The 26,739-nt window shown below is 37.8% G+C and overlaps 1 protein-coding gene across 1 annotated transcript in view; it reads right to left on the bottom strand.

Moving 5' to 3' along the window:
* LAMB3 (laminin subunit beta 3) overlaps nt 1–25,825 on the bottom strand; it is a 69,940-nt gene extending 44,115 nt beyond the window's left edge. The window contains exons 1-7 of the mRNA XM_034414331.3: nt 25,694–25,825; nt 24,006–24,058; nt 22,137–22,291; nt 5,151–5,265; nt 4,843–4,916; nt 4,171–4,362; nt 2,114–2,177 (exon numbers count right to left, since the gene is read on the bottom strand). Coding sequence (XP_034270222.2) covers nt 2,114–2,177; nt 4,171–4,362; nt 4,843–4,916; nt 5,151–5,265; nt 22,137–22,291; nt 24,006–24,027 — 622 coding nt within the window. The 5' untranslated portion in view covers nt 24,028–24,058; nt 25,694–25,825. The remainder of the gene's footprint in view (nt 1–2,113; nt 2,178–4,170; nt 4,363–4,842; nt 4,917–5,150; nt 5,266–22,136; nt 22,292–24,005; nt 24,059–25,693) is intronic.
* Between the last annotated feature and the right edge of the window lie 914 nt (nt 25,826–26,739).

Raw genomic sequence — 26,739 nt, 5'->3', positions numbered from 1 at the left:
TGGTATATTTATAATAGAACATAATACTGCATGTGCCCAACATTCCTTATCTAAAATAGGCCCAATCTATGCACGCAGCTGTGCAGGAAATAGCTGGTGGTGCATATCACAGATGTTTTTTGTGTGTTTACAGAAGGTGATGCAAAACACAACGTGACACCACTTATTGATCTATTTTTCTCTTTTATTAAGACATTGAGCAGCATTTTTTGGCTCTCACAATCTAGTTTTACAATTATAATTTACAACTTGAAGATTGAATTCCATTGCCCAGTCCCTGCTTCCTCTGTCTGTTTAGAAATTAATCACAACAGTAGTGTATCTAGCTGTGGATAATTTTTAACACCACCCTCATTCATTGCCAAAACTTTAGAGTAGGGCTTAAGACTTCTAGTCCTGCCTTAATCACAAAGCCAGCTGAGTGATGTTAGGCCAGTCACTATTCTCAGCCTTAGGAAGAAGGAGCTGGCAAGTCACTTTTGAAAAATGCTGCCAAGAAAACTGTAAGGAACAATCACCAGGAGTCAGAAGTAATTTGAAGGTCTTTTTTTTCATCCATCATTAATGTGCTACCACCGATCACCAACAGCAGATTGATACACAGTCAACAGCAACTCAACTCCACACTGTTTGATAACCTCCTCATGACTTTGGCAGCACATCCCTTATTATTATATACTAGGGCAGGGGTGTCAAACTAGCATCATCACAGGGGCGTCCCTTCACTAAAATGGGCATGGGCGTGGCCAGCGCATGACACGTCTGGCCCATGGTCCACAAGTCTGACACCCCTATACAAGGACAAACTGCCCCCCTATGCCATTGAATCACAGTGTTTCAAAATGTTTTAAAGATTGTTTTTGTCTACTGAAAATGTTTACCAGTTGTGACATTAGCTTAATTTGCATGCACTGTATACCTCTCAAATTTTAACTACCTCTGTTTAGAAATTAGAGAAGAGCTAACATTCTCTCTTTTAGGTTGACAGTGGCTTTCTTTCTGTTTAGACAAATGTGGACATTGCTCAGTCCCCTCAGGTTCACCCACAAACATTGTTCTTTACCAAAACTAATAAAAATGTTCACCAGATAACACAATCTAGATCCATCTTAGGTTGTCAGCCATCATACCTCTTCCCAGTTTTCCTACAGGGAAAATCTTCTTAAAGGAAATCTAGTTAACTCTCCTACACTCAGATTCAATCTATTTACCCATAAAATTAAAAGAAAGTGTTTCCTTGGATGCTTGATTGGCTCCATAACAGTCTCAGAGGAACGCACAGACTTCTGCAGGCTGTCATTGTGAGTGCCCATTTGTTGGAGGGACAGGAAACACAAAAATATGTTAAAGCAAAACTGAAAACATGGAACTGCCATGTTCCAATCATAACTTCATCAGAATTCTTTTATCCAAATGTGTAAACAAAATAGAACAATTTTACCAAAAAATGTTAACTTATGAAAAATATAGGCAAGCCCTTATCATACATAATCTCCTATTTTAGGCAATAATATTATATAAGATATTTATTTCAATACATATTAAGCAATGCCTAACCACCTAACAGGACACTGGCCCAGTGTCCTGTGGCTCAGTGGCTAAGACACCAAGTTTGTTGATCAGAAGGTTGGCAGTACAGTGGTTCGAATCCCTAGTGCCGCCTAATGGGGTGAGCTCCCATTACTTGTCCCAGCTTTTGCCAACCGAGCAGTTTGAAAGCATGTAAAAATGCAAATAGAAAAATAGGGACAACTTTGGTAGGAAGGTAACAGCGCTCCGTGAGCCTTCGGCGTTGCATCATGCCGGCCATATGACCATGGAGATGTCTTTGGACAGCGCTGGCTCTTCGTCTTAGAAACGGAGATGAGCACCGCCCCTAGAGACGGAAAACAACTAGCACACATGTGCAGGGGAACCTTTACCTTTACCTTTAACCACCTAACTGTGATCCCATTCTAAGAAGGTAGAAAAAATTTGTATTCATCTACAGTCAAGGCATAAGCAATTTCAAGATAGCAACATAGACTTCTGCTTCTTATAATATTCCAATAAATCTCAAACCCACCTTTTGCAATTATATCAAAACAAACTAACATAAAAAACCCAAACTCACTGTTAATTCGTTGGCTTTGAGATGTCATCATCCCTGATGCAAGATCTACAGGATTGAACTTAATCTTACCAAAAAAAAGAAAGAAAGAAATTATTAAAATCATAAGTAGAATTCCTCTATCCTGCTTTTATAAAAGTCATCAATGAGATGGCTCCAAGTCATGATAAATTCTAATTCTAAACAGTGGCAACTTATTGCAATTGGTCACATATGCTGGTGTCAGCTATCCAATCAATCCTATTTGATCTCCCTTACATTAAACAAAGTAAGAAACTTTTACTTAATGATTCTGTTAGCTTTACAAACCCTTGTTTCTGGTTCTTAAGAGAACAACAAGCAATTGATCTCAGTTTGGACACACAGGTAGTCCTTGACTTATGATCACAATTGGGACTGGAATCTTGGTGGCTGAATGAACAGCCATTAAGTGAGATGTCATATAAGCACTTTGCTGAATGCCACAATCCTGACAATCCTGGTTGTGGTCATTGAGGAAGAATTGCACACTGTTAAGTGGATGGAATCCCAGGTAAGGAGTAATAAAGGTGCCTCATAGGGGTGAGCGAGGTTCTGGGAGCTGGGGAGGGCCTTGCACGGCCCTCACAAGCTTTGTTTTCAGCTGGGACAGCCTCCTGCAACCCTCTGCCAGTGAAAATGAAGTTCAGGAGCTCCATTTTCACTGGCTGAGGCACCACAGTCCAGTCCTTCACTGTTTCCAAGTTGGGGTGCTGCTACAAAACAAAAGCCACCCCTGGAAGACTCAGCTGCCCATCCAGCCCAACAGCGTGGCACAAAATGCCATGGCCCGGGATTCCTTAGCTGCCTACCCAGCCCACCAGCACAGTGCAAAGTTGCCGCATCCCATTCACCTTCAGCCATTTTTCTCCCACCTCTCAGGAACAAGCAACATTCTCCAAGCCAGCCCACCTTTTTCTCCAGGCCAGCATCTAATTCTTATGATCTTAAAAGGCCTCATTCTGCAAATCGCATGACTTGTCAAATGAATGGCACAAGTGATTTGCAGAAAGCGGCTTCCAGTCACAAGACTCATACAACATAGAATAATAGAGTTGGAAAGGACCTTAAAGGTCTTCTAGTCCAACCCTCTACTCAAACAGGAGACCTACCATACCATTCCAGACAGGTGGCTGTCCAGTCTCTTTTTAAAAACCTCCAGTGATGGAGCACCCACAACTTCTGGAGACAAGCTATTCCATAGGTTTATTGCTCTCACTGTTAAGAAACTTCTCCTTAGTTCTAGGTTGTTTCTCACTCTGCTTAGAATAACAAAACTACACCCTGGATGATGAAAAGCAATTTCTTTCATAGGGCAAGAATGAGGTCTGCTTGATGGCTGTTTTCAAAATGAATAAATTAACTGAAAACCTAGAGCTGTGATGGCGAACCTATGGCACGGGTGCCACAAGTGGCACGTGGAGCCATATCAGTGGGCACGCGAGCTCAGCTCCGGCACGCACGTGTGAGCCGGCCAGCTGATTTTCGGTCCTTCTGGGCCCACCAGAAGTCAGGAAACATGCTGTTTCTTGACTCCGGAGGGCCTCTGGGGAGGTGGGGAAGGCTGTTTTTGTCCTCCCCAGGCTCCTAGAAAGGCTCTGGAGCCTGGGGAGAGTGAAAAACGGGCCTACCGGGCCATCACGTGCCAAAAGCGGGGGGGACAGGGGGCGCATAGAATTATAGATGTGGGCATGTGTGCGTGTGACCCCCCCCCTGCATTCCCCCTGCTTTTGGCACGTGATGGCAAAAAGGTTAGCCATCACTGACCTAGAGGCAGTACTTCTGGATGGTTGCCCCAAGACTGTTATTCCTTGTGGTTTTGTTACGTTTTTATTGCATAGTTCTTGTCAACTGCCTGAAATTTGATGCAGCAGTGTATAAATGCATGTAGTATTGTAAACTAATGTGATACAATTTTTATATATACACACACACACAAACGTGTGTGTGTTCAGTACATACACATATACATATGATACTGTAACTTGGAGATTAATAACTCCCATGTAATCTTAACCCAAAGAGTACTGCATTTACAATACCTTTCCCCCATTCTGAGGTTGTCTATGTTGACTCTGTATGTCCTGGCAACGGACATCCTGCCACTTCTGAGGCAAGCCCTTGGGGATCCGGGGAAAAATAGTAGAACAGTCTGTGGATAAGTACTGATAGATCTTCCAGGTTTTGCCAAAATCAGTAGAACGCTCTATCACCATGCCACCTGGCAAAGGACTCTTAAGAGACAGAGGAAAGAAGAGAAACCTAGAATTCAGTATTCTTGCTCTCTACCCTTAGCAAGAAAAAGGAGAGAGAGAGGAGTTAATCAGTGTGATTGATCCAGAACCCAGATAAGCTAACAGGTTTTGTTTTTTTTAATTTGATTTATATGCCGCCCTTCTCTGGAAACTCAGGGCGGCTTACAGTGCGTTAAGCAATAGCCTTCATACTTTTGTATATTTATACAAAGTCAGCTTATTGCCCCCACAAACTGGGTCCTCAATTTACCTACCTTAGAAAGGATGGAAGGCTGAGTCAACCTTGAGCCTGGCGAGATTCGATCTTACTTTAATTGCAGACAGCTGGTGTTAAATTACAGTGCTCTGTCTGTTGAGCTATCCAGGCTCCTTAAGAGATCAAAACTCTCACTGGCTTGCAAAGGCCATTTGAATCAAAATTTATTTCCACAAGAAGAAACAGGAGAACTATGCACATACCCTGAAGTCCAGCAGGAGATTAGCAAGATGAAATTTACTGTTTAAATCTAGTTTGAGAGAAACATGTTTCACATCTGAGGAGACACAAAAAAGCAATTATCAGAACAGTGGGCCATGAAGATTATGAAACTAAAGGCTTTTCTAAAAGCTAGATCATCCATTTCCTCTTTGCAGTTAATCTATTAAAACTCAAGCCCTATTTACTAAATCCACACAACCCTTGTCCCCCTCAAATCATTGTTCTACTTTACAGCACGTCCACATCAGCCTCTTTCCTTTCTTTTCCCCACTCTAAATCAAGGATTTACCATTCTGAGATTGCCACCACCGCTTGTGTCCTGTAGAAGAGAGAACATTTTCCACCCGGTGACTGTTGAATGCATGAGGGGTTCTGGAATCACATCGGCAACATTTCATTTGCCACTGAAACAGGAATAAAAGATGCCCATTAGATTCATGATCTCAGTGGTGTGGTATTCTACAAAATTAAAACCCAAATGATATAATAATGCAAAATAGTATTAAACGTTACTTCCATCTTTTAGAAACTATCATTCTGTTTAATGGAATTTTTCATTAGAGAAAGGATTCTTTGATTGAAGGTTTGAATTTTAATCAACTGTATGAATAAGCATATGCATGTTCAAACTAGGCTTCTAATATACCCCTCCATGTGTGTAAAAGTATATGGGGATCTTGTGTTTTTCCACTTCTCATTTTCCTGGTTATTTACAGGGAGATTTTTTTCCAATTGCTTTGCCTGTCCCCTAAGATCAACAGGATGCACATGTTCTGGTTTTGATCAATTAAACAATGTCAACTCATGGAACCATGGAGTTGTACCTTCTCTTTCTCACTCCTTAATTTTGAAATACTTGCCCCACTCTCAGGATTTGTCTGGCCCCAACAATGACATCCTTTAGAAAAAGGTGGCTTTCTAAATACTCATATTAATATATTTCAAAATTCTTATATATTAATCTCCTTTCCTTTTCTTCCCCTTGACCCAAACAAAAGCTATCATTTTTATCAGAACACAAGGCCAAGCTAATGGTTTAAGAGCCTTATCCCTGTTATTTCCAAGCACCTTCTTCCAATTCTTCCTTGGCAAATGTTTACTTTGTAAGGACTGCTCACTACCTTAAAATTGGTGAAGCTATGGCTATTCTAAATCTCATCTCCCAAAGGAGATATTGACACTTCAAAAATAGTACACAATTTAAAAGCATCAAAAATTAAATTAATTTGGGTGACAAATAATGTTGTCAGTTTTTATTGGAAACCAAGCTCTCCAAATTTCACTCCAGATTTCATATCTTCCCTTCAAAGGGGCAAACATTACATTTTGGGTTACATGCTATGTTGTTGTTTTTTTCCCTTCTCTGTGGTAAATTCATGCCAGAGCAAAATGAACAGACTTAGTACAATTCCTTTTTCAAAACTGAAAACAAAAAGCCTGGAAATTGTTTGTCTTCCATTTCACAGAACATTTTTTGTTTATTCAAATTCACATCAGCTAACATTTGATTAAAGCATCCAGGGAGAATGAATAGTTTCTGGCAGGCTTGCTATGTTGTATCTTCTAGTTTATTGTAACATTAAAGAAATTCTGTACCTTCAGCTTATTATATGCAACTAAACCCAAATGTTGAGTATGACATTTGTCATGCATGAAAACAAAAATTGCAGAGTTTTGCCATGTCACTAGAAGAGGTTTTAGCCAAACAAAATTGCATTCATTTAAATCTCAAAATAGATTGAGCCTAAATCCATCTCAACTTCCTAGACTCAGAAAGCATCAGAAGTCAAGTGGCTTTAGTGAGTGAAAGGTTAGTGGGTGAAAAGTCAATCCTCTTCAGCCTGAATGAGTAATTCAAGGAGCAAGTCAGACTGGGCTATCTCAAAAGGTTTGTGCACAAAAGGCTTAAAGAGACTTCAGCCCAAACTTGACAAACAAATACTAAAAGATGACAGATTAAGCTAAATCCTGGCTTTTACATTAATTCCACTGATTCTGACAAAGGCATGTTGAAAGAAATGGTGCAAAAAGGACCAAATGTCACCAGAACAAGGGTCTGCTTGGAACATTAATATACATTGACAAATATAATCATACTATTAGCAATCAATTGGAGCATAAGAAAGGCTGAGTGCCAAAGAATTGAGGCCTTTGAGGTGCTGGAGAAGACTCCTGTGAGTCCCTTGGACTGCAAGGTAATCAAACCGGTCAGTCCTAGAGGAGATCAACCCTAACTGCTCTTTAGAAGGCCAGATCCTAAAGATGAAACTGAAATACTTTGGCCACCTAATGAAAAGGAAGGACTCACTGGAGAAGAGCCTAATGCTGGGAAAGATAGAGGGCAAAAGAAGAAGGGGATGATAGAGAATGAGGTGGCTGGATGGAGTCACAGAAGCAGTAGGCATTTATTTATTTATTTATTTATTTATTTATTTATTTATTTATTTATTTATTTATTTATTTATTTATTTATTTTATTTTATTTTATTTTATTTTATTTTATTTTATTTTATTTTATTTTATTTATTTTTCAGATTTCTATACCACCCTTCTCCTTTCAGACTCAGGGCGGTGAACAGCCAAGATAAAAAACATTTATACACAAAAGTTAAAAAATAGATTTAAAATAATTAAATAAATTTGGCCCGTAATTTAAAACTTTCGATTAAAATCCATATCAAATTTTAAAACCAACCGTAAAATCAGGACAGCCCGGCTAACTGAAAAGAATAAGTTTTTAGGGCCTGACGAAAAGTCCGGAGTTCGGAGACCACTCGTATCTCTGGGGGTAGATTGTTCCAGAGGGTAGGTGCCACCACAGAGAAGGCTCTCCCCCTGGGGGTCGCCAGCCGACATTGTCTGGCCAACAGCACCCTGAGGAGGCCCTCTCTGTGGGAGCGAACTGGCTGGTGGGAGGCAATTGGTGGCAGAAGGCGGTCCCGTAAATACCCTGTCATGAGTTTAAATGGACTCCAGAGGATGGTAGAGGACAGGAAGACCTGGAAGAATGTTGTCCATGGGGTCGCGATGGGTCAGGCATGACTTCGCAACTAACAACAAAATTAGCAATCACGTGATTAAAAATAGTTGCAGGGTGGGAAAAAATTTATGTTTCCAGTCTGAATATGGTTGGACAGAATCTGGAAGGTTGTTATTTGGAAGAAACTGAAACATTGGTGGACAAAGAGATTCTGCAAACACATGACATTCATGTATTACATTGTTAGATTCAGATGAAAGTCCATTAAATTCTGAAAAGGTTGTCTTTATCACTTCTATATGCTGGAGCCTAAAAGATTTTATTTGATAGTAAAATGAGTATAACTTCAGATACATTACAGTAGCACAGAGAAGACTGCATTTTTGTCAAGTACAAGATAATTAAAAAATGGCTTAGGAAAAGAAGAAAGAAGTTTTTTTATCCATTTCAGCACACACATTGTGTAAAAGGTCTTCTGCATTTACAGAAGGACCTCTCATCGGCTTATATGGTCATGTCTTGACAAATGATCTGTCTGCTGAGCTTGGACATCTCAGAGTTTGGACCCGACATACAACTTACATGGACATTTGATTTGAAGCCTGAAAGAAATGTTTCACAAGACAGTACACTCCAGTGTTGAAATCCTGATGTTCTTTCAATATTTGGGAAACCTAAAATTAACACTGGATGCAAATGTGAGGGTTGACTGCTGTACTGAATAAATTGTGTAACATTTAATTGCTTAAGAGAAAAAAATATGTCCTTGCTCCAAACTAAAGTTTGCCAGAGGAGGTGTGTGTCTCAAAGTTCCCTGGGTCAGACAAAATTTCTGTCCAGCTTTTATTTTGGCTCTCTTCAAGGTCATGCTGCTTTGGAAGAGCTCTTTCCAATGTTCTTCCTGCCAAGAATATTGGATACATTCCCATCTAGACATTGGCTTTAGGGAGAAATGTGCAGATCCTTCTCTATATCTGTTGCTATTTTCTCGGAATAAGGACCCAGAATAACTTCTGTTATCAAGAAGGTAGATACATGCAGGGTTCATGGAGTTATGTATCCCACTGAAACTATAGATCGCTCAAACAGAATCTACACTATATATTAGATTAAGGAAGGGAGGTTATTCAGCCAACAACACAGAAACAACATTCAAAATATGGAATCAGACAACAGCTGTCTCCTTGTGGCAGTTGAATTCACCCAGAATAATTGGAGGCCCAAAGAGATCCCTAATTGAGAAATACATATATGTTCCCAGTTGCAATGTATGGCTGTGATAGTTGGACCATAAGAAAGGCTGAGTGCCAAAGAATTGAGGCCTTTGAACTATGGTGATAGAGAAGACTCCTGTGAGTCCCTTGGACTGCAAAGCGAACAAACCGGTCAGTCCTAAAGGAGATCAACCCTGACTGCTCTTTAGAAGGCCAGATCTGACGATGAAACTCAAATACTTTGGCCGTCTAATGAGAAGGAAGGACTCACTGGAGAAGAGCCTAATGCTGGGAAAGATTGAGAGCAAAAGAAGAATGGGACAACAGAGAATGAGGTGGCTGTATGGGGTCACTGAAGCAATAGGTGTGAGCTTAAATGGACTGCAGAAGATGGTAGAGGATAGGAAGGACTGGAGGAATGTTGTGCATGGGTTGAGATGGGTTGGACATAACTTTGCAACTAACACCACCACCACATATATGTTACTTGGTTTTCTTGTAATCAAAGACTTAGTCCTCAATACAAAGAGTGCAATCAAGAAAACTAGAATGTTCCCATGGAGTATACCAACTTGCACAGTTGGTATACTCCATGGGAAAAAGTAATAGAAAATAATTTTCCCTCAAATTATTTGTTCATCTTTATCCAGGACAGAACTACAACAAGAGTAAGCAACATGAATCTCCTTAGGAAGCTGTCAAATCACAAAGTAAATAACCAATTTATATTTCACAAAAAGTAACCAAAATGCTTTTGGGCCACACTAATTTCCCTCTATGTGGGTAGGAATTAGTTAATCTAATATGTATGTTGTGCCTTATCCTCACAGCAACCATTTTGTAAACATTTTCATGACATGCTCTAAAATATCAGAGTGCCATTAATTGAGTAACATTTCCTGTCACCCTGGGCTCTCTGTGAATTATTTTTTCTTCCTACACCCATATTTTCATCATAAACAGAAAGAATAATATATGTCTAGATGAAAGAAACAAGAAAAACTAGACACATGCAGATAAAAATAAAAGAATGCTTTAGCACCATCCTTTAGGTGCATGCTTTTTAATTGCAAATAACTATACCATCCTAATTTGCACAAAAAACCCCCACAGCATAATTATCTGCATACACACACACACACACACACACACACACACACACACACACACACATAAATGCAAATCTCCATCTTTCATTTGTTTCAGTTATGTGTTTCTTTTCTGGCAATATACAACTGACCACTATATGGTGGGAACAGATGGGACCTTTATCCTTTATCCTAGTCTCTGAAGCTACTTTAAAAGAATGCTGTCTTAAGGGATGAGTCCATGTCTTCAAAAGAAATCTGTGTCTCATTTCATTTTCAAAGTCTCAGGTAATGTATTTTCATGAAAAAATATGGTGCTTGATTTATGAGTACAATGTCATTTTGAAATGTAACTTTTTAAATATTGTTGCATTTGCATTTTTGCTTATATGGAGATCAAATTACATCATAAGTACCCTTGTCATAAAACCACTTTATACTCAGCAATGTTTTAAATAATCTTTCATATATGCAGTGTTTCATTTCAGGAATATTAGTTAAGATTGTAGTTGTTTCTATAAACTTGGTCAACAAAGAACCTGGCATGAAAGGTGTTTATAGAAAATAGTTTGATCTTTTTAACAATATGAAAATGTCACTGAAGCATCTGGAATTCTTATTCATGCTAGTTTTTGGCAGGGAGGGGAGGAATGTGAGTTTTCTCAGATTTTGAAATTATGTTCAAATTGTCCCTTTGACCCGCAACAATTAGCAAGTGATATTTAGTTCAAAGCTATGAAAAGCAGAACAAATTTCTGTGTATCACATCCTTGTAACAGGCCCAGGAGGAGGAGCAGGTTTAGTCAATGAGTTTGTCATTGTCTGAAAATAATTTCTGTAATACTCTCAAACAGATAATAGTGAAAAGAAAACCCTTAAGGTCTTATTAAATGCTGATATGGCAAAAAAAAAAAATCACCCAAAACAAATGAAGAATTGTAGAAAGTTGGAAAATGAGTGATACCTGAAAATAACATTCACCAACGGTTTTTTACATTATGTAGAGCCATTTAACTGACTTTTCAGAATTAGCAAACAACACAATATTAATGTAAAAATAATGAACATTTAATTTTGCAGTTGAGAATTGGATTAATAACTGCCAGTAAGCCACAATCATGATCATAAAAACAGCAGCAAGAATTAGTTCCATTAGGGTTCATATTCATTATCTGATATATAGGCTGACATTTTAAAGAGAGGAAAGATCAATGGACTACTGTTTAACTCAGCATGATACCTGTCAGTGCACTATTTTTCTTTCTTAAAACGCATATTTACACTTTATCTCGTATTAAGTTAATAGCATATGCCTAGAAGGAAACACTAATTTGAAAAGAACATTTGATGACAGAATATTATTAAGAGAAAACACAAAACATACATGAAAGACAAATTAGTGTGAATCAAATTAGAGTTTGATTCATATTGCACATGGTTATCAAGCATAATAACGTGAACTTGACCGAGGGGCGGGGGATTCCAGATATTTGTATGTTTGAGGCAGAGAACAAGGAAATGCCCTTTCACTTTTCATTTACAAAAACTGACTGGCAATATTAACAAAGGAAAGTTTCTGCTACACCTGAAAGCAGCAATCTCAGTTTCCCAGCTATCCCCTAACTACGTCATTCTGTCCAATGATAGGGCCAGTCCAGATGAATTTGGAAAATCACTATACTAAGATGCATATTTTTTGCTTTCTGGTTGCAAGAACAGCCCAATCCAAATGAATTTTGGGAATGGTATTCCATCACATCAAGATATTTCAATGAAGCCAGCTGGGGAATAATATTTTACAAAAAAATTAATTGTTCCTGACATCATTTCCTTTGTACAGCTATTCTGCTTGCTTAAAAATTATTTTGTTTCCATTCCTTTTTCTACAACTTAATAAACACTGTAGTGCTTATTAATCATTGGTTCTTCAAGGAAGTCCATGTGATTGCTTTTACATTAAGAACAAATATTTGAAGAACTAAAAATGTTCAACATCAATGGTGCCACTTGAATTTGGTAAAGCAACAATTTTCATACCTCTCTTTTATAAACATGTCAGTTCTTGTCTTTAAGGTGCATTCATTAAACATTTTTGCTACCTCAAAAAAAAATGACAAAAACTGCTTATCAAGAGGATGTAGGAACCACAATACACAAGAATTATACATCATAGCATAAAACAGAGTAGTATGAAAGTTTTCCAACTCAATGACATATACCTAAAGATTATATGCTTCTGTAGCAGGTAATAATCTCAACAGATGAAGTAATCAGAAAGTGGAGCTGTGTTGTTACATGTGTTTTTCAAAAGCTATACAGATAAGAAATGCCCAGCTGCAAGGGTAATATGGGCATCTTAATTCTGTGTTCTAAGTACAGCAATTGGCATCATTTTCTATATGTTTGGCGGCACTAAGAAAATTGCTCTGAACAGATCTCAGTTCTCTAGCAAAAAATATAATAATAATCTGCAAACCAGGATCATCGTGACGTTGTTTTGTGATAAAGTGGTTAATATTTCAGAACTCTTTACTCAGTCAAAAACCATATTGTGTATAATAGAAAAATACATATTAATAGACAAGTTATTGGAGATTTCTGATACATGGGCAATGGGGGGTTGCCAGCAGGAGGTTCAGTAGTTACACATTCTTACCTTCTATTTGAAAAATGTTCATCTCTTGCTATTGTTTTTAAATGCGAGCATTCAAGCAAGTTAGGGTTAAAAACTATCACATCAAATCACTTTGTTCTGCTACAATGAAATGTTTATTTTATTCAGTCACTCTGGATTCCAGTTTCCCTGCTGATTTGCTTCTGTATATGGTTCTTCATATGCCAGCAATGACATCAGAAAGCTGTTCTCCAACCAGCTCCAGTAGATTTATAGCTATGCGAGGATTTAAATTTATGTTTAATAGGTAGCAGCTTTTCACTGACCTTATTTAGACTTGAAAACTATTAAGCAGGGTTGGAACTAGTCAGTATTCTGATAGGAGATCACCAGGGAATCTCAAGAATTTACACTGGAATGGGAAGTAAAAATCCCAGTTCAAGGCAATGGGAAGCCACTTCTGAATTATTGCCGGAAAAGTACATGGTTCAACTCATGAAATCACTACAAGTGAAAAAATTTTCTTTCTAGACCTTGACTGATAATTTACCAGTGCATCATGCTGCCTTTCTAAGAAAGTAAGCCAAAGAAAGTATAAATATATGTAAATTGCTTCATAATTAAAATATAGTACCACCTGCCTTGAAAATTTCCACATTTCATGATTGATTACAACCTTTCTCAGTCTTATATTTCTAAATATGGGGCCTCTACATGCTCCTCTACACTCTACAGCAAAATCTTGTCCTGACTGCACAAATGTCTGTCTTCTCCCCACAACATTGTCTTTGTCTTGACCCCACCATGAGTGAGACAGGTTTAAGAGGGAGACAGAAGGACAGGCTCTTCCACTCTGTTAACTAACTAGCTTCCACCTGAGCATTTATCTTCTAACATTTGTCCCCTCCATTAGCCCTTTATTTCCTAATTCTTTTTCATACTGATCAGGTAACCTCAATTGACTTCCAATTACAGTTGTGCTTATTTGTCACCTTTCCCGTATTTGCCATTTACTTTAAATCACTTCCTACGCATCCTAGTCCCCTTTGAAGTAAGCAAGAGATTGCCCAGCAGCTACTCAGTTTCAGTTATCTCACTTTGCAGGACCTAGATAGTTGCCCAATCATGGCAGGTCCTGTCCCACTCCCCCCCCCCTCTTTTTCTTGAGGCTAGTCTCCTTGAGGAGCTTCCTGTAGGTTTCTTCATATCCCATTACTTTAAATTGAGCAGTTATGGAAGGAGGGGAAAACAAGGCAGTCTACAGACAGGCTCATTTCTGCTACAGTGCTCTTCTTAGTGGGTGTTTCCCTGGCTGGCTGGAGTCAGCAGCAATGCCAGGGGAGTAAAGGAGTAAACCAATCACATTGCTTATAGGGAGGACACAGAACAAGATAATTCAGGACAGATGCAAGAGAGGCAGGACAGGGGGACAACAAATGGGGACAACAAATTTTGTGCAAACAATTTTCTGCCAGCTAAGGATGGGAAGTCAGAAATTTAACTCAGTAGGGGGAAAGGTCATTTGAGTAATAGCTGAGGTGTATCAAGATACTATCTGAAACTTTTTCATTAGTGTGCCCATGTATCTTATCTCAGATGATAAAAGCATCTTCTCACCTTTTATGATTATCATGTGCTAACTGGTCTTTAGGCAAGATAATCAGGAGACCCAATAGCCTTGACCTAAGGCAAACAATGTCTTAATATTCAAGGCCTTTCATTCCATAAGCACTGAGAAAGTTACGGTACTAAGTTTATTAGTAAATTAGTAAATCTCCAAAATTATCTACTTCATCACTAGAATGCTGAGAAACACTTCATACCAAGATGAAAGTATTTTTAGTTATGTTCAATAGTTGAACCTAAACTAGGGAATGGGTAAGGTTATTGATGGATGAGATCTGAGTTTGTACTGATCACAAAATCATTATATATTATAAATCATATAAAACAGAAATCAGACAAAATTATAATAAAGGGCCTGGTAGCTCAGCAGACTGATAGCATTGTGATTAACACCAGCTGTCTGCAATTACTGCAAGTTCAAATCTCACCAGGCTCAAGGTTGACTCAGCCTTCCATCCTTTCTAAGGTAGGTAAATTGAGGACCCAGTTTGTGGGGGCAATAAACTGACTTTGTATAAATATACAAAAGTATGAAGGCTGTTGCTTAACGCATTGTAAGCCACCCTGAGTCTATATATATAATGGGACCTTTTAGTTTAAAAAGTATTAAATAATAAACATAGAGAAAGTAAAGTTGCTTCTGTCCTATCCACTTCCCCCAACTCAGAACCCAGAATTTTTGGTAAACTATAAGCCCAATTAAGCATGTTATGAGACCAAACTTACAAACTTGAAAAAGGGTGCACACAAACTTACAGAAGATACTATTACCAATGACTACCCAGTTTGATAGCTCTATATTACTACCAACTCTGGGAGTAAAATATACGGGATCTAAATACTAGTTGCTAGAAATATAAGTGAGAAGGTATAATTACACTCAGCATTGCTTGTGAGCTTCTCATGGGCATCTGATTATCTACCAAGGAAACAGACATTTGGACTTGATGAGACTTTTGTTTCCTCGGAAAATGTAAGGTAAAAGTAAGGTAAAGGTAAAGGTTTCCCTTGCACATATGTGCTAGTCGTTCCTGACTCTAGGGGGCAGTGCTCATCTCCGTTTCAAAGCCAAAGAGTCAGCACTGTCTGAAGTGGTCATGTGGCTGGCATGACTCAACGCCAAAGGCGCATGGAGCCTTCCCACCAAAGGTGGTCCCTATTTTTTCTACTTGCATTTTTTATGTGCTTTCGAACTGCTAGGTTGGCAGAAGCTGGGACAAGTAACGGGAGCTCACCCTGTTAGGCGACACTAGGGATTCGAACCGCTGATTTGCCGACTTTCGATCGACAAACTCAGCATCTTATCCACTGAGCCACCGCATCCCTTTCAGAAACTGTACAGAACCATAGAGTGCTCTCTCCAGGAATATTTGCCTCAGCACAAATGATTTTATCCTTCTGGACACAGTCAATTTGTTTTTTTTTTTCTCTTTTACTACATTCTTTATGATCTTCAGGTCCCTGTTTGAAAATCATTCCTTTTAGCAGTTTGGAAAACTCAGGTGAAAAGCTGAAAATATATTTCCATAAATGAAATATAAATAATAAACTAATTCAGTGGAAGAGTGTAGTTTTTGTTTGCTTAAAGATTGTTGTCTTTTTTTAAGGCTTCTGTTGAATTCCTGGCTATGTTAAGGCACCTAAATTTAGGTAATCTGCCCTTAAAAAAACTACTAAAAACCCACATTCCCCATTTTATATGAATGTATTCAACACAGGTACGTGTATTAATCCTTTTGTGAAACCAGGCTTTATCTTCCAGCAAGCAGGGATTTAATAAAGCATTTCCCAATAAATCATCAAACTAATGTCCAGTTTTAATATATTGCATTATGTAAGATAGATAAGATGCCTTAGACCAGTCCAACAAGCTTCCACTGTGGGGGTACAAAGTATAAAGTTTAAAAGGAATTACAGCCAAGGCAGAATTCTGGAATATTTCCAACAGCAGGAAACTTACCAGGATTGCAAAATACTCTGGGATGTAAACATACACTTTGGGACACTTCTTGGATTGGCACTAGACTTAGACAGCACATGTGGCCAACAGGGCAAAATGGAAGGAAAGCAAGCAAGCATGGCCCCTCCTCTCATACCCTGTGCAGAGGTTGCAAAAAAAAAAAAAAGCAAAAAAAAAAAAAACCACCCAGCAACCCAAAAAAAAAGTTTATTTTTTATTTTTTACTTTTGATAGCAGAAATAGTAATTTATATAGAACTTTACCTTGCGGCAGAGAGATGAAAGAATATAGAACAAATCTTACATTAAAATTATAGTATTGGCTCAAAATATTGGCTCACCGCCCTGAGTCCCCTGGGAGAAGGGCGGTATAGAAATCCAATAAACTCTAAACTCTAAAAGCTACTCAGCAGTAAAAGAGAAAAGGCAAAGTAGGATAAAGAGTGGAAATGGACACCAGGGGCTAAGACCAGAATTCTATTCAAAGTATTATGCAATTTATTTGCAATTAATCTGTATCAGCTTTTGTTTTCCATTACAAAAGGAGGAGCAATGGAAAGATACCTAAATTATGAAGCTCATAAATTTTTACTGTCCTTTGCTGAAGGCACATTTGGAAGAAATGAACCAGATTACAGAGCTCATACTGCCCATGGCTTTCTACTCATGCTGTAAAGCAAAAGCTTGTAACTTGGTGGTCCTTTGCCCATACAGCTCCCAGCATCTTTTATTGCACAGGTTATGGCTTTAGGCAGCTGTATTTCATCATGGCATGCCAGAGGTTCCCACACTTTCTCTAAAGTATATGTACATTTTAGAGAGAAGCAGTGTGCAGGTCACATTTTAAAGATTGGAATATTATCCATATACATTGAAAATAAATAAGGAGTACAAACTCCACTTAGAAAATAATGACCGATGATAAATTCATTCCTTCTCTGCACCTTTTTAGAAATAATTCCTTTGAAATTCAATATGAAGATAATAACTGGTTATATTTGTAGTAAGAGAGTCAGTTTGGTATAGTGGTTAAAAGCACCAAGCTAGAAGCTAGGAGACTGAATTCTCAGGCATGAAACAATTGAGATGATTTTAGGTCAGTCACTTTCAGTTTAGAAGGAAGGAAAGCCACTTCTAGAAATGTTGCTAAGAAAACTGTAAGGACTTATCTATGCAATAAGAATGATTTGAAAGCATGGGCCCACAAGCACGTACACAAACAGTCACACATACAGAGAGACACAGGGAGACACAGGGAGAGAAAGGGAGGGAAGGAGGGAGAGGGAAAGAGAGGGAGGGAGGGAGGGAGGGAGGGAGAGAGAGAATGAATATCATAATAAAAGATTTGGGGACTGAGGTTTCCCTTTCTTTCAAAATTCTATCAGGGCATGGGTCACACCTTGCTTTGCATGGCATTTTGATAGCAAGACCATGATCCATTTGGGGATTTAATTTCCATTTTAAGGAGTAAAGTATCTAACCTAAACATCTTCAAGGATTAAGGCACTTGCTTGCCCTTTAAAATCTCTCAAACTTCCTAAAACAAATAACCCATCCCACTTTTACTCTGAAGGTTTCCTGAGGACTGCAAAAGGCATGTTGCGGATCCAGATATAATCTTGTGAGCCACACTTTTTGCACTTTTGATGTAGCAAGTAAATCTCTTAACATGAAAGTGAACATTTCCCCACTATACTTCTTTTTTTTTTTTACACAAATCTTAAAGCAATGCTAGAATTTAAAAATGTGAAATCAGAAAAGTACTTTTTAACAGCCAGAACTTCTGATTTAGCTAGTCCTATAAAATTTTGTGTATATAAGGTGTCCTGGAAAGTGTAACCCAACAGTATTTTTGTTTCAGGTTCCCTCCTCGCTCTCTTTTCTTTTTTTGCAAAATATAGAACCTGAGCATTTAATCACAGATTTTAATCACGATGGCACAGTGGTTAGAGTGCAGTACTGCAGGCTACTTCTGCTGACTGCCGGCTGCCTGCAATTTGGCAGTTCAAATCTCACCAGGCTCAAGGTTGAGTCAACCATCCAACATCCACCAGGTGGGTAAAATGAGTACTCAAATTGTTGGGGGCAATATGCTGACTCTGTAAACTGCTTAGAGAGGGTTGTAAAGCACTATAAAGTGGTATATAAGTCTAAGTGCTATTGTTAAGTGCTATCTACAGTATATTGTCTAATCTGATTTAACCCTGAAGTCCTGTAACACAGGGATTGAAGGGAAAGCAAACAAAGGGATAAATTGGAGCAAAATATATAAATATAGAGTTTAAAAGAATGATAAGCAATCCGGAAGAGAAAAGAAACCAGGCAAGATGGAACTGTTCACAAATCAGAAAGGAAGGAGAATTTAGAAACTTTGCAGAGATGACAGCCAAAAAACCATCTATGCTGTGAAGGAAAAGAGAGAGGCAAAAACATCTGGAGGGATAGAGAAACTATGAAAATGATGACTAGGATCCACTTTTTTCTAAGAGGCAGGACGATGTCAATTGATCACAGGAAGAAGAGTAGGCATGTTCAGCTTTCTTTCTCTTGAGTGGTGACACTGTTTGCTTTTGTTCTTAAAATTAAAATAGTGTCTGAACATTCATGTGCACACCCAAAAGTCCCTTCTACTGGGATTGCATTGAACTAAAGACCACTGGAAACGTAATGCATATGTGCTTCTTTTTTAGAATAAACTTTTTATTTGTACTTTCGGGACCCTGGATTCTATAAAAGAGGGCCACAAGGACTGTAGCTTCTGGCCCACTATGATATTTTGACTTGACAATCATAACGGGACAATCAAGGCCAAAGAGCAAAAAATATCTTTGTGCTTGTCCATGATAATTTCCTATAATTTGATTTAAACTAATTATCTTAATCTCCTCTTATAGTATTATGGCAACCTATTATTTTTTATGAGTACAGATTGTCATGAAACCTTAGCACATGAAACAATCTTAAAATGGAGCTGCATTAGCATTAATACCTTTTAAATAGCATTCTCTGAAGTGCGTATCAGTATGTTGAATAATAATAATAATAATAATAATAATAATAATAATAATAATAATAATAATTAATAATTTTATTTCTATACCGCTCTTCTCCCGAAGGACTCAGGGCGGTGTACAGCCTATTTAAAAACAGAATAAACATCAATTTAAAATAATTTAAAAGTATTAAATAAATTTGGCTTAATTTAAAACCCCAAAAATTTAAAACATCCAATTTAAAATTATGTTGCTAACCCAGCCTGGCGGAACAATAGGGTCTTGAGTGAATAATAGGTCCTAATCCATTTAAAATTCATATCCTTCAAGGAGGACAGGAAAAACCTTACAATGTCTATCAATGAACCCTTTAATCAGTAGTACTCATACCATGAAACATGAGTCAGTCTTAGCAGTAAATACCAGGATAATGATGAACTACAGAAATCGTAGCAGAAATTAAGTCCCCTTTAACCTACTTATTGTTGGTCAGGGCAATTAAAGATGAAGGGAAGGTCTAGTTGTCCAACTTTCTGAAATACCTTTACGGACAATCAGAGAATCCACTTTGGTATATTTGTAAGTGAGTTGTATGTTGACACAATTAACATGGAGCGCTGACATATATACTATTCCCAAAATCCTTTCTCAAGGACAATTTTAAGGACCATACCAACCATTTCCTTTAATAGTGCTCCTTGAAAGTCATGTGGGTTTTGCTTCATAAAAGACTTCCTATCCATAGAGACACCTAGAAATTGCCACTGAATTCTTATTTGACTTAAATCTTGCTTGAAACATGCTGTGACCCTGCCTTCCACTTTTTATTGGCTTTCAGCTTAGATCTCATGAGTCAGGACCTAGAAACAGACAGCATTATCAGCCACAATGTCTGTCCTATGGCTAGCTAATTTATATAGTGATTGAATTAGAACCTGTTCCCGTTCAATGAAATCAGTGTTATGAATATTTGGTTAACAGGGAACAGTGAAAAAGAAAGAAATGGCCCTTGAATAAGTAGATTTTTCACTGGACTGAAGTTATGGCTCTCAGTTTTCTCAGAAGAATTGTTTTCTTCAGCCTACTATTTAATGAGAAACGGGAAGGTGGGGGGGTGTTGTTCACTTTTAAACTGCTGTACAGAGATTTATAAAATTGGAGGAGAGGGGATATTTTTATTTGTCTTTTTTTTTCTTACACAGCTCCTGTGCCTTAAGGACTACTTCACATGAGAAGATTCAACAGTTTCATTCTTTTTCCTGAAGAAAGATAATACTATTTTTAAGTAGACAATAAGTTTCTTGCAGAAAAAAATGTGAATCTTGGGAGTTGTATTAGTTAAAAATATAAAAGCCTCCTGCAGGTCAAGTTTGAGTCCTAAGTCGACATGGCAAAAATAGGGGACTTCTTTGCACTATTTTCAATATTGCTTCCTGGGGACCTTCTATCCAAATCCTAGCCTGCTTTAATCCTGCTCTTCTTTTCAACTACAGCTCCAAGCCAACAGAACCAATGCAGAGAGAAGCAATATTTCAGCAGGTGGTAGAGTATCACTAGTTCTATTCCTGTTCTAAACCATTCTTCTCTATGCTGAGAAGTGCCTGCTTCTTTCTTTCACATTATGTGAAAAATTATGTTTTTATGAAAGTTGTTTTGGCTACCCTATTTACTCCTACATAGGGTAGAGCTACCTGCCAGTGACAATCCCAACAAGCCAAGGTGGGTTTCAGCAGGTTCTGACCAGTTCTAGAGAACCAGTAGCGGAAATTTTGAGTAAATTGGAGAACTGGTAGTAAAAATTCTGACTGTCCCCACCCCCATCTATTCTCTGCCTCCCAAGTTCCAGCTGATCGGTAGGAAATGGGGATGTTGCAGTATCCTTCCCCTGGAGTGGGGTGGGAATGGAGATTTTACAGTATCCTTCCCCTGCCACACCCACTAAGCCACACCCACAGAACCGGTAGTAAAAAATTTTGAAACCCACCACTGCAACAGGCCTCTACTGTACCAGCATTTATTCAAAATGTTGTTGTGAAGAAGATATAGTCTGAAATTTTCTAAAGGCAGGAAATGCCTTAACCTGGAATTTTAAAATGGGATAGCAGGGGAGGGAGAATAGCTTGACCTCCTTCTGTTTCTTAAAACATGTGTAAGAAAAGGAAATCATCCTCATGGAAGGGCCATATTAGTTTATGGTGGTCAAAAATCAAGAAGAGTCTGGTAGCATGTTTTCAGAATAGCAAAATTTATTTAAAAAACATAAACTTTAACTTATTTCTTAGTCTGAAAACATGCTACCAGACATGTCTTGATTTTTGGGAAATTTTGAAAATAAAAATTAATAAACAAGAAATTAGATATTCAATAAACAACATGGGCAACATGAAAAAGTTATGAAAATAGTTGACATGAAATCCATTTGTTCTCTAGTTACTCTGGCTTGTAGGAGTTGATTTAAAAGAAAACATGTAAAACATCACTGCTTATCCAAAGAAGTCATTCTTATACAGGCTGTGTTGAGGGCAGAAAAAATAACTTCTGTTGGGACACCCAAAACATAGAATTAAATTTCACTGAAGTCAGAGGCTCTCCCAAATTTATTTCCTTAGTGAAAATAATAACTGTACTTTAAAATTATGGCTTTAAATTCAAATAGGTGACTATTTGTGCAATCACCAGGAATCAAACATAGTCAAGCACCTAATCCCTGTTCCGTTTAGTGACAACCATAAAACCAATGCCACTAAGTTATAAAAGTCATGTCCTTCCTAAATGAATAATAATACTTGGGTCATACATACTTCTCCATATGGAGTACATGAAGTTTCGGGTTGGGTAAGTCCACAGGTGGAGGAGGCCTTCAAATAATGGATTCTTCCTACAAGAAGATCCTGCACAGGTGGGTAGCAGGCCCCATGCAGACAGGTTCTTTGTGCAACCAGGAGGTGTGCAGAAGCTAGAAAGAAATTCAGAATCGACCTTAACAATAGCATTCATTAAGAGAAAAGAGGATTGAAACGCTGCCCATTTTTGTGGCAAGTGAAGCTTCTATATTGAGCAGCTTCAAAAAAAAAAAGCAATGCAAAATAACATAATAGATTTCAAGTTAAGTGACTGTCTGCAGAATTAAGGAACTTCTGCTTTGAATTTCACTTCTACAATAAACTAGCTATTAAATGGCCATACGAAAGTCATTAAGATCATAATCCTCTGTGTATATCAGACTAGAATTAAGGAACTTCTGCTTTGAATTTCACTTCTACAATAAACTAGCTATTAAATGGCCATACGAAAGTCATTAAGATCATAATCCTCTGTGTATATCAGACTAGAAGTAAGAACCCTGTGGAGCTTCCTACTGTTAGCCTCAACTTGCTAAATTGTAATGTGTGGCTAATTCTATGGCTTTACCTTATAGCGCTGTCATAAAGATTAGAGAAACCATATATGCTAAACAATGCAACAGTTGTAAAAGCAATAAAGACCTGCTAAATATTATTCACCCCTCCAACAAATGACTTAATTTTCTCCTATTACAGACACCAGCAACATGCAATGTTACTTCACTAATTCCCAAATGCCCTTTTCAGAAAATCGTGCAAAAAACACATAGACCTAGAAAACATTTTAAAAAATCATTTGAATCCGTGAACTAGAACTATTCTTTAACAAAACATTCTTTATTATGACAATATACATATTTGCTAAAAACATATGGCATGCAGCCAGGTTACTTGTGTGATCACAGCTCCCTTAAGAAATATACCAGTCCCACTATATTGGATAAGGTGGGTTCACTCCAGGTCCCTACTCTTAAATGTTGTCATCTAGTGGAACCTAGGAAGCCAACCATTTCTGTAGCTGATCAATCATCTAAAATAGCTTCTTCCTGATATGCGGAGGATCCCTACACTCCTTACAGTCTGGAAGGCCCTGAAGACCTGGCTTTTGTCTCAGGTGCTGCACTAGGAGGGAAGAGTGGCCCTGTGATGGGGTTGTTCTTGGTGGTTTGAAAGGTTTTTTTATCATTATTTTTTTTTAATTTGCTCAGTTAATATTCAGTTCACTGAACTAATTTGTTCAGTTTCAGCCCAAAGACAACATAATGAAATCCAACTGAATTGATATTTTTTTTATTTGCTTGTACGCAATGGACAGATCTTGCCAAACTAAACTTCCCTTCTAACCTACTAGATATACCCTGAGAGATTCTAGGGTGTGGCTATCCTGAATCTTTTCTTCCCTTCCCTTCCCTCCATCCATCTCAGGACTGTGAAGTCTCTTAATTTAAACTTCTCTTTGGAATGCACTATTTCTCCCTTGGGAAACCATGGTGCTCATGGTCAGGATCTCTCTCTCTCTCTCTCTCTCTCTCTCTCTCTCTCTCTCTCTCTCTCTCTCACACACACACACACACACACACACACACTCACACACACACTCCTTCTCCAGATGCACATTCCATCACACCTTGAAATAATCTGCTTCTTCCAGTGTTCTCTATGCTCTCCACAAAGGAAAAGTTAAATATAGGATAATTATTCAGTATAAACAGATCCAAAGCAAGTCTCTTGAGGTCAACCAGCATTAATAGGAGATATTAACTATTGCCTGGATCTTCTTTATCATCCATCTAATATTTTTCACTTACATACATAGAAAACACTTACCCAGAAGAAGGAATATCCACATAATGATGGTGTTCACAACATTCAAGAGTTACCTTAAATGGACATAAAACATATTCAATGACAAAAGTGATAACATGGATATGGCAAATTATCAGCCCTTCTTTAGTATTGCTTGTACTGTTGTTGTTGTTGTATATAATTACAAACAGTCCCAAGAAGAGAAAGTATTGATCAAAGGGATTACAGGTAGACCTTAACGTGCGACTGGCCAAAGTTACAACAGATCCAAGAAAAGGGACTTGCAACCTGGATTCAAAATTCTGGCAATCGTGTTTCCCCACCCCCACACTCTGGGATTAGGTGACTTGCATGTTGAGCACTTGGCAACCAGAACAGTAGAGATGAACTACCAAATCTAAACAGGAAAAAACCAAGCATACACACAATAAAGCCATGGTCACTACTTTCAACTCTGCTCCCCAGATCCTATGAACAGTAATATGATTCATTGTAAGATCAATAAACAGGTGCAGAGGCAGCTGATCATTGGTGAGGACCCCAAGAGTATAAGCAGAACAACAATCTGGGAGCCCTGTTAAAAATAAATGGGAAGAAATAAAAAAAATGGGAAAGACATGCAGTGGAAACAAATATGCTCTGTCTTGTTCATATAGAAGATGAAATATGCTATACTGAGGCATTCTATCATGGTTGGCCAAGAATTTTCATCACGACTAATAGACATAAATATCATTGGCATAACAGTAACACTGAAAACCCTGATCAATTCTGCAATGATTTTTTACTAACAGCACAGATGTCAAGACAAAGATAAAAATATAGCTAGGCATAAATGTCCTATAATCCATTGATATAAACTGGTCATTGACTGATCTATGGCCCAGTGAAAAAAATCACATGCTATCCTGGATGATATTTTTATGTACATCTCATAAAAAACCAGGCCAGAAATACACACAGTCTAGTCCAGACAGTTGCCAGGAATCAACACTGAAACAAAGGCATAAAAAATAAAAAAATAACAACCTTTCAGTCTTCCAGGTCAAAGAGAAAAAAAAAAAAACAATTCTAGAACATTATATTCATATGTGTCCTCTATCTTTTACCATTTTTTCTCCATTAACCTTTTGCTCATTTATTTCAAATCTGGGGGGGGGGATTCTTACAAACTTAGCACTTTCTTCAAAGTATTCACCATTTTCAAAGCATTAATCAACTGCAAAGCACTAAGTACTAACCAAGATTTAATCTACCAGTATTCTTTCCAAGGAGCAAACAGTACTAAACTTCTGACTTTGAAAAATCTGATTATTCCGAGATTATTTTTTTTTGAAGCACCTAGTATAAGAACAAGATCAAGCAGATCACATTGAAATGTAACTTTCTAAAGCGAGCAGGAAGCTTTCTAAAACTGTGCTTTCTTAAATGTGCTTTAATTCCTACTTTTTAGTTCTTTTAAAAAATATCTGTTTCACTCTGGGTAACGGCATCTCCTTATCTTTCCCAAAAGCTGCAAGACTTTTAAGATGAATGATTGCAAACCAATGAAACCAATGAATTTTGTTACCAAATCCTTATAACCATGAATCAGTAGCCTTCTAGATGTTCATCAATAAACTCCCAGCTAAGGTTCAGAAATACTTTACCCCAATGCTTGCTAGAAGGGATGATTTACAGTTACCAACATTGTGCTACATAAAACATACCTGCACTATCCTGTCTTTTTCCTTCTCTTTTGTGCACGGGTCGACTGGAATCCGTTGCCTTGCTTCTTTAACTGTAGTCTTTCATTCTCCGTTTTAAACACCTCTTACCTGGGGATGTAAATTCCTGTGGGTGTAGTAATAATGATATAAGGAATGATTCAAGGACCTTTTCAGACAGACACACCCATGTACTGTAAAATTCATTATAGAGCCTAGACAATGAACTTGTGTTAGCTCACTGCAATGTGAAAGAGGAGATCTTTGTGATTATACATTCAGGAAAACCCATTTCAATCACTTTGAAAACACTGTGAGAGCAGTTTTGATATTTTTTCATTGCATATAGCAGAGAAAGCCAATAGCCAAAACAAATCTTTTCACTGAGTGAAATGGGTAAGCAAAGGAAACAGAAAGAAATGGAAAAACAGAATGTGATCTTTTCATAGAGGGATATACTCAAGGAAAGCAATTCATAACCTGGGCACTTTCAGATACCCAGGAATAAAAACATACATTTATACAATACATTTGTATATATTTATATATTAGTAGAATTCCAATTCATATGACCAGTTTTCAAACAAAAGAAGATATGATCAAATAAAATAAAATGCAGCCATTACACTGCTACTTCATGCATATTACATAGCTTAATCATATACAGTAGAACCTCTGGTCACAAACTCTTCTGACCACGACCAAATTGGGTTCCGACCAAAAAATTCACAATTTTTTTTCCCCATGACCGATTTTCCCTTCCAAACCTTTTGTTTTTGTAAGCGCCAAATTTCCAAAATTAGGTTCGAGTCACGACCAAATTGGGTTGCAACCAAAGTTATGGAACAAATTATGGTCGTGACCAGAGGTTCTACTGTACATCCTTTAGGATAGGAACTAGATAGGAACTATAGATACACCAATAGCTATAAGTATAGACATAAATAATACCTCCCATACCAAAGTTTGCATATCTATGGCTTTCACAGATATCACAACTGATAAGAGAAATTACTGGACAGATGAGCACACTATTTGCAGAAAATAAA

This window comes from Pantherophis guttatus, chromosome 3 (assembly GCF_059756535.1).
Source record: "Pantherophis guttatus breed Tessera chromosome 3, ASM5975653v1, whole genome shotgun sequence".
NCBI lineage: Eukaryota > Metazoa > Chordata > Lepidosauria > Squamata > Colubridae > Pantherophis > Pantherophis guttatus.
The sequence above is the reverse complement of the archived record's forward strand: the minus strand, read 5'-3'. Positions and strand labels throughout refer to the sequence as shown.